Source organism: Falco naumanni, chromosome 1 (assembly GCF_017639655.2).
Source record: "Falco naumanni isolate bFalNau1 chromosome 1, bFalNau1.pat, whole genome shotgun sequence".
NCBI classification, from domain to species: domain Eukaryota; kingdom Metazoa; phylum Chordata; class Aves; order Falconiformes; family Falconidae; genus Falco; species Falco naumanni.
Genome location: NC_054054.1, coordinates 36,561,860 through 36,576,498, shown reverse-complemented (window position 1 = coordinate 36,576,498; position 14,639 = coordinate 36,561,860). Strand labels below are relative to the sequence as shown.

The window sequence follows — 14,639 nt, the reverse complement described above, 5'->3', positions numbered from 1 at the left end:
CGTGACTTTGGCAGAACTTGCGTAGCTCTTGAGCACAGTCTTTGATTCCTCCGTGCAATGCCACAGGAGGGTCTCAAGTACAAGACACTTAAATACACTAGCTAACACTAACATTTTCAGACTTAAATGCTGACATCAGTAGGAGATGTGGGTGTGCCTATGAAAATTAGGCAGCCTATATTAACATAAGTAAACACAAATGTAAATACCTAGCTTTGGACATAGGGTGGGTTCTATTTCTTAGAAGACTAAAGGTCTTCTTTAATTAACTCAAGTCATGAACCCATATTGGAAAAGAATTATTATCTTGCATTTTAAAGAAGACTTTTTCAAAATCTATAAAAGTAGTCTGTAGCAAAGGTGGATATAGATTCTTCTGCCAAAAGAACTGATAATTAATTTTAATGTCAGTCTTGTTGTTCTTTTAATAACTATTCTGTGTTTAAAACCTGTCCACATAGCTCCATACCTATTAATCTGATGTCTATGTACTGCAGAGGGAGGGGGGAAGTCTGAGAAAAACTGAAGGTCAAATCTTTGAAGCTATGTTTGAGTTACAGTAGCTTTTCCTGTTCAATGATGTGTAACTTTCAATTCCTACCAAAAGAGTGGGAGACAAGGAATTAGAAATTAAAACTCAATGTATCAATCAAAGCTGTTCATCCTACTTTAATATGCTATTCACATTCTGGCTGTTGATAAAATTAGATGTGACTAATCACAGTACTCCGTTTAGTGAAATACACTCTGATTGGTTTTGTAATTGAAAACTATTGGCATAAAATGGAAAGGTCAGCTTAAATGGCATTAGACAGAGATGATCATCTGTTTGTCCAATTTCAAAGGTTTTGGGTCAGAGGAAAAAAATTAGGTCATTTTTTAATTTGAAAGAGTTCATTAAAACCTCTCATAACTCTTCCCTCCTTCCACTGTTGTTCCTATTTTCCCACTTGGGGAAGAGTTTCTGCGCATATCTGAATTCTTTAAATATGCTTTTGCTGCTAGGGGAAAAATCAGCATTCATTCACGCACATGCTGAAGTACAAGACCTGTTAGGTCATCTTCCTAGTAGTTTGGTGATTTTAAGTATATGAATCCTATTGAACTTCGGTATCTTTTCGGGTTTGACATAACTTAATATTCTTTGCCTTAATTATGTATAAACATTTAAGTAATTTGTCCACTTTAATTAAGAGAATTCACTGTTGCTTCATAAAATAGTGTGAGGTAGGGTTTGAAGTATGAAGTGTATGAATGCACAACATGGGTATGTTGTTGCTATTTTATTGTCAGTCAGAGAGGGGAAAAAGCATGTTACAATAAATAATCTTTCTTATTTTCAGGAAATGGTCACCTGCAGTTACTTGTCTTAGTTCTTTTTCCAGGTAGTAGTAATGTTTCTTGTTGGTTTGTTTGGGTTCTTTTAATAAGCAGTTTATACTTGCTATTCTTAGTCTTACCCAATTGCTAACAAACTAATGTTGTTCTCTTCAAAGTTTCATATACTCCCAGGGTCAGCAACAAGAGCTGAGAAGAATTTTAAAAAATAAGAGCATTTAGTCTAGAGGAGAGAATAATTTTCATGTCCATGAAATGTAGCTGCTGGAAAGGAAATATGTTCTTCCTGTCCCTGGTGAAAAGAACAAAGAAATAAAAGGCTTAAATTATGGCAAGTAATACAGGTTAGATGAAAGGGGAAGTTCTCTAATTGCAAAAATAATGAAGTATTGAAGTAGATTGCCTTGAGAGACTGTGCAGTCTCTGCTACTGGAGGTCTGCAAGGGCATATTAGTTAGACACTTCAGGGAAGTGATTTAGGCATACCCAGTTCTGATTGGAGGTGGGAAAAGATTGTATCTCAAAGGACCTTCCAGATACATTTTTATGATTCTGTGCCTGGAATCACTAGCAAGACTGCTGTTGGCCTTAGTAAACCTGTAATGGGTTCACACAAAGCACAGAAATTCTCATGCTTCCAAAGACCTTGGAAGAGGTCTCCTTATCAGCTTTGTATTGTCTTGAGAAGGCTGAAGAAGAATGTAAACCTGTCGGCTACGTTTAATCAGCTTTCTTTCTGCAGCAGTCTGCGGAGTTTGTTTGAAAGTCTCTTAAACTATGGAAATTCCTATCCAATGCCCTCATAAACAAAGAATTCTTCTAGAGATCAAGTAATGATACATTTGCTGCAGCATCAGAAGCCTACAGATACGAGTTGGCACTTGCGTTTGGGCAGGTTAGTTTGATTCAAGGTCTTTAAAGTGCAAGATAATTCTTTTCCAATGTGGCTTCATTACTTTAGTTAATTAAACAGTAGGGTTTTTTCTTTAATCCAGTGTAACCTAAACTGCAAATTCCAAAATTAGGTATTAATGATGCATTTAATTGGTATGTTTTAATACCAGTTCTTGAACTGATGGATGTTTTTGCAGGAAGGGACTTCTAGTAGGAGTAGTATTACTTTCTGTGCTTTGTGGGTTGGTGGTTTTTTTTTTTGTATAGAAGTTTACTTTTTAATATAGATAGTCTGGAGTATTTGTGAACAGATTAGCACTGTGTGACACGCAGCAAGACAGTAAGGTGTTTTCCTCCTCCATATGGGCATTGGCAAAAGCTTGAGTATTCTGCAAATCAGTGCCCTTGGAACATGAATTCTGTTGTGTCATGGATCAGCACAAACTTCAAAAATACTATTTAAACAAATCAGTGTTTTCTTTCTGCTGTTTGTAAAAATGTTCAGACAATTACATAAAATAAAAAGTTACTCTTTCACCTGTGTGCAGAGGCTGTCTTACAGTATGGCAGCTTATCTGTAGAGATCGGAATGTAAAGCTCATCAAAACTCTAATTTAGAAATCTATTACTTTTCTATTGTAACAATTAAAATATGTACTTATAGAAGTCTATTAGCTTTTGCAAATACTCTTGAGTGGCCAAATTAATTTTTATCTTACACTGCAGTCAAAAATATGGAATATGTTATACCATTGCTGCAGAAACTGATTTTTTTGTAGCAGATTTTTTATTTAGCGTAAAACATGCTGGGTAGCAAGTTTGGCTGAAGTTAGCTTCTTCATCTGACCTTTCTCTTACAATGTTTCTATTACAACAAAATATGCCCAAAAAAATCCGTTTCTATTGAAAGTATTGGTCAGCTTATGTTATCTTAAAAAAAGCAATAATAAAGGGTAGCTATTCTTTTTTAATATTACTGGGTCTGCTGGGTAACTGGTATCAAATATACTGCAAAGCTGTAATCAGCTGTACTACAGAGATTTGAAGATATCTTCAGAGATCATTTTTTTATAAGTAATAGATGCACCAAAGGAGGAAAAAAAAATGGAAAATGCTTATGAAATTGTTGTTTTCTCATGCAACAACAAATAAGTTGCAATTTTCTCATTAGTGATAATCTAATTGTAGTGATCATGCTGTACTGTTTTTAAAATGTGTTCAGTAATCTGTGAATGTTACCTAAGAGAGGATGTGCTTTTATTAAAAATTCAAAGGCAAGTTACTTTAGAAGTAATTTAGCATAAGACAATATGATTGTTAATCACCATTGAACAGATTTGTCAAAATGAGAAATTATTTCCTGCTTAAAAGACCTGACATTTGAATCCTACAAAAGCACTTTTTATCTTGAGTTGGTGCAGTGGCCAATCTAAAACCATGTGATCCTTAGCATAGTGAAAATCTAAAGACATTATTCTAAACTTGAGGAAAAATGGGTAATCTGAAAAGTCTGTTAATAACAAGCACTATTACAACTTCATTATTCATCCTTGCAATATTGCAAACTGGCAATCATCAAAAAATGGATCAGTCCCAAAACTGTAAATAAATTTTTCTCTGGGTTTTGGTTGGTTGGGGGTTTTTTTGCTTTTTAAATTAAATAAAAAAAATTAAATTAGCAAAATTAGCATGGTAAAAAAGGACCCAGAAAGTTATATAATAAATTCTTTCAGGAGTAACTAAAAATCATTGTTTATAGTGTTCATCTAATGGCTTATATAAAGACCCGTGCTGGTTCAAAAACCAACCAGTAGCCATGCTGGCAAAAATCCTGCCAGGTCTCTTCAAACCCTTTTAATGTCTTTTGATGTAAAAAATAATTTCTGAAAAAGCCAGTCATTAATGTGTAGTATTAATACAACATGAGTATGATGTAAAACTTCCTGAAAATGAATAGTGAAATATGGATACAGGCTCCTTCTGCAAGCTTACCCTATTGCGCTGGCAAAGCACTCCTGAGCTGAAGGAAAAGACTGTAGAGGAATGAAGGCAGTGGGTTGATTAGCATTGGTAACATGCAGCTGTGGCCTTGCTGCAGAGGCAGTGGGTTGACTGACATGGATGATGTGCAGCTGTAGCTCGTTCCCGCTGAGGGTTGTGGGAGAGGGGGTCGGATGGAGGAGGAGCAGTGTGGTCTGACCTCTGGAGGAAGGAGGAACAGAATGGACAGTAGAATCTGACTGATGGTAAGAGCCTTGTTGCAGCCTACTAGTCTGTTTTTGCTGCAACAATGATGCCCCATGTGAGGCTGACTGAGTTGGACTCTGACTCCGATAACTGGCACCCAACGTAGCTGAGACGAGTGGGAGAGCCTGTGACCCATAACAGACACCATGAGAGGTGAGCCGTTGACAACTAATCCATATGGGTGTATTGCAATATTTGTTGTCCATCTTAACTCAAATTGCAACTTTTGGTGCCCAGCGTAGATGGGGACTATTTAATATGAGTGCAGAAGAAGAAAATTCTATGTTAACGATGCTTATAGATATATTTGAAAAACGAAGCGTAAAGTATAACAAGAGGGCAATAAGAACTTTGCTAGGATGGTGCAAAGTAAATGATGCGTTAGTTGCGCTGAAAAAAGTCACATGCGTTCAGACATGGCAAAACACTGGAAAATTACTTTCTGAGGCTGCCTCGAGGGGCGATAAAATTGCAACAACATCGCTAACAACATGGAGATTAGTCTTAGACTTAATAGAACGATTAAAAGCGGACAGGGAGACAAATTCTGTGTTTGCAATGCTTATGGATATATTTGAAAAAAGAGGTGTAAAATATGATGTAACGGCAATAAGAATTCTGCTAGTGTGGTGTAAATGTATGATTTGCCAGTTATGGTGAAAAAGGTTTTCAGCATTCAGACATGGCAAAGCGTTGGAAAGGTACTTCTTGAGGCTGCCTCGAGGGGAGACAAAATTGCTACAGTTGTCGTTAACAACATGGAGATTGATCATAGATTTTCTAGAACAATCAGAAGTGGACAGAGAGATAAACCCTGTATTATCAATGCTAATCAACACACTGCCTTCATTCCTCTACAAAAGACCTGAGTAGCAGCACATTTGTCAGTGTGTGTTTTGGTTTATTTGGATCTGTCATAGACACTTGTGTTACTTGAGTTTTATTTCATTTCACCAAGCTGGAATTCAGAGAAGTTAAAACATTAGGAAAAGATTGGTTTAGGTGATTTAGTTATTGAACAAATCTGTCAGCAGCTTAGACCAGCAAGCAGAAAGAGATGGGAGTTGCTTGCCCTGAGGAATCATTTTTATTATCATTTCAGTTTATACCCTTCCTCCTGTCCCACAGGCAGTTGAAGTTGTGTCATTTAGGAAGCCAAGATTCACTGCCAGACTTCATAGGTCACCTTTGGCAATTCATGGTGGTTCAGAATCAACAGATGTGGAATCCAAACTCCTTTGGAATTCCGTGCATTTTATACCCTGTCTGTAGAACTAGTAAAACCCTCGTCCCCCTCCAAAGGGACCAGAGCATCTGTGTTACAGGGAGAAGCTGAAGGAGCTGGATCTATGTAGTCTTATCAAGACAAAGTATTTAAACCCAGTGGGTATAAATACCTGACTGCAGGGGGTAAAAAAAATAAAGCCAGACCTTTCTCAGTGGTGGCAAGGGAAAAGGTGAAAGGCAATGGGCACTGACTGAAATACAGAAGAATCCATGTAGACATACTGTAATGTGCCCAGGATAGCCACTTGGTGCTATTCTGCCCCACTCTGCTGTATTCTTTTGGGGATTTAGAATACTTTTTGCCTGTGTTACCCAAGTCGTCTGTAGCAGTCAGGAAATACAAATGTCAACAACATCAAGGTGATAATGGATGTTTTGGAAATATTAGAAGTTAAATGAGAAATAATTTTTTGAGGATAGATTCAACATACATAAGAGCTGCAAAGCACAGGAATTTCCATGGGGTATCACTTGATACAGTCAACATAATAGGATTCCATGAACTCTTTTCCTGATAACTTGTAAAATGTGTGTGTTTAAAATTCTACATCATGAATGGCAGTGCATACTGCAAGCTTTTAGTTCGTGAGTGATGGATGCAAGACAGCATCTGTGCTAAAGAAGCTTTTAGTGTTCTTATACCAATATATATTATTAAACATCTCTAATCTTCCATAATTTGACATGATAAATCACAACTTCCCAGCATGGAAATGCATCCTTACAGAATTGTCATTCACCCAATGCTCAAGCACTCATACACTGGGTCAATAGGAAATTGCGATGTTTTTAAAACCTATGTTTTAATTTAGTTTTTTCTGCAGTTTTGTTACTTCAACAATATAACTGTAGTGCAGCAATAACAGGTTTTATACCTGTCTATAAAAATCTCAGTAATGAGAAGCTCGGGGAGCTTGGCATTTTCAAAATAACATTATTAACAACTTTAGTCTGGAATTGATGGCATGATGCTACTGGGTTGTCCATGATGATCTAGAAAATAAAAGCACAGAAAGCCTGAAAGTGTTTCAAAAATGAAATAACCTTGAGTCACTCAGATGGCGCAGACTAAATCAAGTACTGCCCTTTTTTGATGTGCCGGGCTAATTATTTCTAGTAATGTAAATGTCAGTGCAGTGAACGCTTATTTGCTGTGGCATAACAAATAAATGGCACATGAAATCTGAGCATATGAAGAATTCATCATGTCCTCAACTCTCTATTATATTGCTTCAAGCTAAAGATTTGGAAAATAATTCAGGTTTTTATTTTTAAAAATGTTGTAAAGTACTTAAAGTAAAAATAAAATTAAAAGGCAGTAGTTATATCTGAATGTATTCTGGTTTTTTCCTTCTTTTTGAAAGATAATAGGCTTTAGAGCCTTTACCACCTTCTCTTGATAGCAAATAGTAGTTCTCTACATTTTACTGAACAACGTTTTCTTCATCCTCAGCATCTTCCAACCTAATGAGGGTATCCGGATCTACGGCAACCATTTCTTTCAAGTATGTAGGAGGGTGGCATTGTAGGATGAGGTCCCTCAAGTGTCCCTCCAGCTCTCTCATCTCTCCACTTCTCCCTGGGCATCTTTTGTATGTCCCTCAAGTGCTACCCCAATGGGCAGTGGTTTTGGTAGCCAACATCTGGCCAGCAGCAGCACAGGACTGACTGGAACACTCAGTGAATGGCATCAAGAGGTGGGTGCCCTGGGTGGGCAGGGTGGCTGCTGCCCACCCATCCCCCACAGCCTACCACTGCACTCACTGCAGCCACTACTTCCCTCCTAGAGGGATAGCATCCCAGAGAAGGACCCTGAAAAACACATAGCCTGGGGGTTCAAAACTATCAGCTTTCAAAACTATCAAAACTTTCAGGTGTTGCAATGCCTGCCCCTGACATCTTAAGGAAAGATTGTGGTGGAGCCAAATTACTAGGTGGAATAGTTTCATTTTATGATGGTGAGGACTTCACAGGCATTTAAGGCCTGTATTGCATCTATTTGCTCAGCATTACTACTTATAAACTGATCTCTGTTCTATTTGGCAATTCAGATGTGAGACCTTTTTTGTTTGTTAGTCTAATACTGAAGAGCAATAGGAAAGGAGGGCTATGCAGGTGTCGTTCAGAAGCTTAAACATAAAGGCATAGAGATGAGACTGTGCGATGTTTGGATTTTATACCCTTTCTATAGAACAGACTGCCTTATATCAAGCACATTCTTAGGGAAAATAATATTTTGGTTTTCATCTCATATTCTCAGCCAGTCCCTGCACCAGAATAGAGTTTGCTTGTGTTTGGAGGTGGGAGAGCACTTGAATTCAGATTTGAGTGCTGTAATACTAACGTTTCACTTGAAAGGTCTTGGGCTAAAATTTAGCATAAACAGAGTAAGGAGAAATCATTCAAAATTAGTCTTCATGACCATTCCAACTCTTGGGGAAGAAGCTTCATGAGAATGTCTGTCTTCCTATGTTTGTGATAATACCAGAACAGAAATACAGGAAATGGGCATGTTGTGATTTTGCAGCAGATTTATAATAAACATATGATAGAATATCCAGTGACATCACTCTTTAAAAAGTGATCCATAAATTTATTCTGATGAAGAAATGTATTTAATTGCTTAGTGGGGAATCTTGTATTTAAAAACAAAGGAAAATCAAAGGCTGGCTGTTTTTATGCTTGTCTTGAAGTATCTGTGAAGATGTCTAATTCAGTACTTTACCATCTTTTTTCCTTTTTTTACCACATTTTTTCCTGAGCAGGAAGAAGTGATTATTGCTAAAATTTTCTGAATTAATTACTTCCTAAAATTCATTTTTAAAATGGAAATTATTATGCTGATCAGAATATGATGCTTTGTTAATGTACTGTTATGGTTTAACCGCAACTGGCAACTAAGCACTACATAGCAGCTCACTTGCTACCCGTTGTTGGGATAGGGGAGAGGATCAGAAAGGTTAAAGTGAGAAAATTCAGGGGTTGAGATAAAGACAGTTTAATAGGTAATGCAAAATCCAAGTGCACAATCAAAGGAAAACAAGGAATTCATTCACTACTTCCCATGGGCAGGCAGGTGTTCCGCCATCAGAAGGGCTCCATCAAACGTGGCGGTTACTTGAGCAAATGCCATGACTCCAAATATGTCCCCACCTTCCTTCTCCTCCCTCCCGCTTTATATGCTAAGCACGATGCTACGTGGTCTGAAATATCTCGTGGGTTATTTTGGGCCATCTGTCCCAGCTGTGTCCCCCCCCAAGCTCCTTGTGCCCCCCAGCCTGCTCATAGGTGGGTGTGTGAGAGGCAGAAAAGGTCTCGACTGTGCAAGTGCTGATCAGCGATAATGAAAACATCCCTGTATTATCAACACTGTTTTCTGCACTAATGCAAAGTATAGCTGCATATCAGCTACTAAGAAGAAAATTAACTCTGTCCCAGCCAAAACAAGCATATGCAGTATTTGATTGTATATTGGTGTTCAGTAAAATAACCCTAGAGCTAGTGAGAAAATCCTCAGGCTCAAAGTGAATCTGTAATTATCACTTCTTTTTTTTTTTTTTTTAGAAAGGTGCATTTCCATTAATACGTCATCTTCCTTTGCTTGAGTCCCCTTTAATTGTCTGCCTCTGCAGAGTGAAATTAAAAATAAATGAGTTATTCAATGAAGACAATTGTTTCTGAGTTCAAGCTTTCAAATGTCACAGCAGAGAAGCTTTTTTATCCCCTCTGAGGGATCTAATAGTCTGTGGGTGAGTTTTTGATAATTACACTATTTTGGGGGCTTGTCATATTCTCTGTAATTGAACCAGATGTTGAGTCTTCTCTAGAGGACAAGGATCTTCTGAGTCTGTGTAGTACTGTATCAGTCTTGCATCCCAAAAGATTTGAGGTTAATGTGAAAATGAAATAGTAAGGCAGATGCTGTATGTAATGTTGCTGTAGGTGGGTAATCCCTTTTAGACAGAAACACTTAAAAATGTGCAACTCACAGCTTCATACTATCTGTAACAAATGGTTGGATGATAAATTGTTGTCGGATTTTTTTGACAGTCAGTCAAAATCCAGCTCTTTGTATGCAGAGTTATATTTGGTGTTATAATAGTGCTGCAATTATAAAAATAGTTCTCGAGTTCAAGAGACTAAGGGCTGTAGAGGCAGACTGTGGTATTTGTGGGTGACTTAGAAATGTTTTGGAAGGGAAAACCTTGAGTATATTTCGGTTAACCAGCTGTGCTGGTTTCTTATTCCTATATATTGATATATCACTAAAGCATACATATAAGCATTGCTTTTTTGTTAGGGTGAGGTACTTGAGGGGGTGGGGGTGCCTGAGCCTTCTCCTTTTCTCATACCTTGGTTTCCACTGGAAAGAAGCCCTAGTGCATATTTTGGAAGGAACCGTAATTTTCTCTAGTCATGCTTCCGCATTTCTTAGACCATCGCGTATACCAAAAGATTATTATTGCACATGTCGAACTAACTCTTCACACCAATCTTGCAGTGTTCATACTACTTAAATACATGAGAACTCAGAATGTGGAAATAATGAACATGTATTCTCCAGAATACTCTGTCTCCGGTAATTTGCTTAGCCACAGGTTAATAATCCTTAATAAATTTTTATTTTATGGGCTGGAACCCAAGCTTATTTGATTATATGTTTAAGTGTCTAAACCCAATTTTGTGCTGAAGTCATAGGGTATTTTATAGCACGAATTTAATAACTTTTGGTCTAGCTGCTCATACGTTACCCTAAAATGAAGAATTCCTGTTGTTGCTGCCTTTAGCACTTCTACTTATGCAGCATGGTTAATTTTATTTCAGCTTAGCACATCAACTTATGGTCAAATATGTGTTCAGCAAAAATTCAGAATCGGGATCTGTTAGCATATTCCATCTTGTGAAGTGACTTCGTATTCATGTGCTCAGAACATGTCTTTCTGAGATTGACCATAGAGGTGAGGATGTGGTTTCTGAGCTTTCTTGTGTGTACTTACCAATAGCAGCACTATCTTGGTTGGTATTATTATCTAGCCATTACACCAGTCATAGCCTGTGTATAACAAAACCAGAGGTTTTTTTCTCATTTGATGCAAAATACTGTAAATTATCGGTGTATCCAAAAAGACAGAGAACTGAGAAAGAAAAGCAGAGAGTATGTAGGGGGAAGACAAGGTTAGATTAAGACTGTTTTGTTTGTTTGTTTCTTTTCCTTCCTTTGCTTACTTTCCAGCTAGAGATGCTTTAGAAACAGGGGCTCTTCCAGTCATCGTCATCTGGAAGAATGAAGCATGTTTAGCATACTTAAGAGTTTTACAATGGAGCCTTTTAGCAGTTTTAAAACATTCCAGAAACTCTGCTTTAAGGTCTCTCAAAATGCAATTTGTTTACCCTTAGGCAGAAGTGAAATGGAGGAACCAGTTTTCTCAAGTGCTTTTGTATCTTGTTAGGCACGTAGCAACATCAAAAAGAAAAAAAATCCTTCAGTTGCTGACAAGGGAGATATTTAGTTGAGGGACTGAAGGCAGTCCTGATTTCTTCAGAGCTATAGAATTTTCACTGCAAAACTCTTTCCGGAGTGTTTGACTGAAACTCTACATCCCTTCTTAAGCCCTGCTTCACGCCCACTGCAGAAGTAAAACCAATGTGTCCACAGGGTGAATTTCATGAAGTCTAGTCCCTCAAAAGGCCAGAGTGTTTAGTCCCCATTGAGATTATACTGTCTGAACAGCAATCCTTTTGCTAGACTAATTTTAGTGAATGTATTTAACTAGATTATGCTTGCAAGAGGGCATCCTGGTACATGAGACATGTAAATGTTATCAGGTAAAGTAATTACGAGTAATTAATATTTTTTTTAAAGTAATGGCATCAAAATGCAAATAGGCAACAGGAAACCAGCTGTAAACTCTACTACTCAGCTTTCTTTCCATGTGTGGCAAACTTGCCATTTAAATCGCTACTTTTAGGGAACAAAGCTAGCACAGGAATAAAGGGTCACAAAAGTAAAGTTTGTGCTGCTTTTGATAGCTGTGATTTTTTGGGACTGAGAGGTTCACACCAGCTATACCCATATTGACAAGGGATAGGAGTTTAGCTGATCTGTCTGGCCCTGACTTTTAAATAGCCAGTTAGTGCTTCAGAGTGGATTATTTTATGACTTTGGGTTCAATAATCACGCTTAACGCTGTTGCAGTCTCCATAGTACCTTGTGCTTCTGACTTTTAACAAACAAGCTACTTCAGATCACTATTGGAACATTACTATTATTTGAAATCAAGAATTATTGAAATTAATGACTTCATTTCAAGGACATGAAAAGTTAGATATTTTGATAACATGAAATACTTTTATCAGGGTATCTTCAGTTTTTCTTCAGTTTTTCCAGGTTTGAACCTCTGGCTTGTATGATATTAAAACAACGCAATGGAGTCTTTTCTTGGAATACGACTGCAAAAGTTTTAGTAATGGAAAAAACACAGGTTGGATTACACTTCGATGATATGTAACATAACGTACCTTTAACATTAAAACTAAAAAAAGTAGATAATGCTGGAAGAATGTGATGGCTTTTACTCAGTATCACAGGGATTTATTGGAGAGCACTAGCTCACAACACTTTGCCCTGAATATCCAACATTATCAGAAACATCAGCTGACCCAAAGCAGAGATTTTCTGCATAGAACTATGTCAGCTAGGATTTCTAGCATCCTTTGCCCAAAGGTAACCAGCCATGCCTGGCATTACTCACTTCTTGCTTACAATCTGAAAGCCTTCAAACCCCTGTTTTAAGGATGGCTTAGCTACCAGATCCACATCATATAGCTTGGCAAACACATGTCTCTCCTGAAAAGAGAAACCCTAACTGAAAATGTTGGGGCAGCTTCACTCGAAGCCACCATCTCCCAGCTTTGTGGTGCCAGTAGTGTAAAATCAGTAAAAGATGGGTGAGTCCAATATTCATTTGGTTTACATACTTGAAGTTCAGAGCATTGTTCTTATATATGCACAAGATTTTTTTAGAGCTTTCAATATTGCCTAGTAGAAGACTGATGAAATGTTGCTTTCCTGGAACTGCTTTTCAAGTTTGTTTTCACATATACTTTGATAACTACATTTGTAACATCCATTAGACATATACCCTTCATTCTGGGTAACTTACTGGTTCAAACCTAGAATTAACAGAACTAGAATTTTCATGTTACTCCTAAGTAGCACTGAATCGCTTCCTCGCTTTCTTCAGCACAGATGTGGTAGATTGTCTCCTTTGTTTATCAAAATTTTCTCCATTTCTTTTACCATATTTTTTTGTAAATTAAGTATTTAGGAAAAGGCTAAATTTATTTGAAAAGTTATGCAGCTTTGTACTACTTCCTATGCATCCAAATTTTGTCTACTTCTAATACTAGTTTTCTATTTTATTTTTTTATAAAAAACACCAGCATTTCACAGAAAAAAATGACAAGAAAAGCTCTAGAAAGGTAAAATTGCTTAGAAGGGAAAAGTGGTTCTTAGCTTTACCTGAGAATTTAGAGTCTGGAAAGGGGAAGTCAATTTACCAACTTTGTGTTGCATGGAGGCTTTTTTGCTGGGTACTTTTTGAGGGGATGGGTTTGTTTGGGTTTCTTTCCCCCTTATCTCTTACAAAATAAAAGATCTACAGGATGTGAAAGTGTTTTGAGGGTCTCTTTGCTCTGTGCATCTGATGTAGTAAGCCTGGCCATGTGTGAATAGCAGTAGCTCATTATTAGCTATCAAAAAAAAAAAAGCCCGAAAAAAACCCACCACCGAAAAAAACCCACCACCAAAAAAAACCCTACCAACCCCAAAAATCAAGGGGAACACTGAAAGGTGCTTAGTAACTATAATTCCAGCTTTGCACAAGTGGTAGTTTACGGAAAAAAAATCAAGTACTTCATGAATTGAAGGATGAGACATTTTTGAAACCTGATTAATTTTAGTCGTCCATTTAACTTCTTGCCAAGCAGTCATAGCAGGACACTGATGGAAAGAAATGTTAAGTACAAATTGTTTGACATACTTCGATTAATTGTTTGTCAAGAAATAAATTAATGGTTTTCTTACACTGTTTAGAAAAATAGCTTCATTTAAGTTTCAGTATTTGCATTGGATACACTGAATGTTTTATTGGCTTCTGCTGTATTTTAAGTGTTCTTCTGTAATAATGCAAGCCATGTATGTATGTATATATTTATTTGTTTGTTTGCTGTTTTCACAGACACTTCCATTGGGGCTGGGAGATGGACAGCTCTTTACCTGGACTGATGGCTTGAAAAGGAAGGACTGGCATGATTATGAAAGCATTCAAAAAGATGCTATGCGTTCAGGTATACATAAGTTCAGAGCAAATTGAAATGGTTTATTCATTCTTTCTTCATATGGTTATGGGGGTTTATTTGAGTCAGCTGAAAAGCATTCATAACAGCCTTTTTTTGATTACAGCACTTCACAAGGACATATTGTTCTGAAACGAGGGGTCAGACCAAGCACAAATACCTTATCTCTGAAAACAGCCAAGCAAAAATACAAATAATGGGTCATGTTAATAGCTATATAATGATTGTATGAGGAAATGGGCAAAAATATTAACAAAATATTTTTCGTGTTGAGATGAGTTGTTATACTGTGACCAGATATAAGCAAAAGTGTTGGTTTCCAAAGGAACATGTGTTACAATTGAACCTGAGCTGTCCTTAAATCAGTGGATAAAACCTGAGTCCAGTACCTGTAACTGCTAAGAACATCCAAGGTTATGTTAGAAAGAAACTTTGACCCTTTTACCATTGTCAAACTCCAATCCTTTAGTCCTGCTAAAGCTACTTCACTTCATTCTGACAGTCTAAAATTATTT

The 14,639-nt window shown here is 37.2% G+C and overlaps 1 protein-coding gene across 1 annotated transcript in view; it reads left to right on the top strand.

Moving 5' to 3' along the window:
- The window catches only part of GALNTL6 (polypeptide N-acetylgalactosaminyltransferase like 6), a 487,161-nt gene that overhangs the window by 157,609 nt on the left and 314,913 nt on the right, over positions 1-14,639 (top strand). The window contains exon 2 of the mRNA XM_040589013.1: positions 14,007-14,115. Coding sequence (XP_040444947.1) covers positions 14,007-14,115 — 109 coding nt within the window. The remainder of the gene's footprint in view (positions 1-14,006; positions 14,116-14,639) is intronic.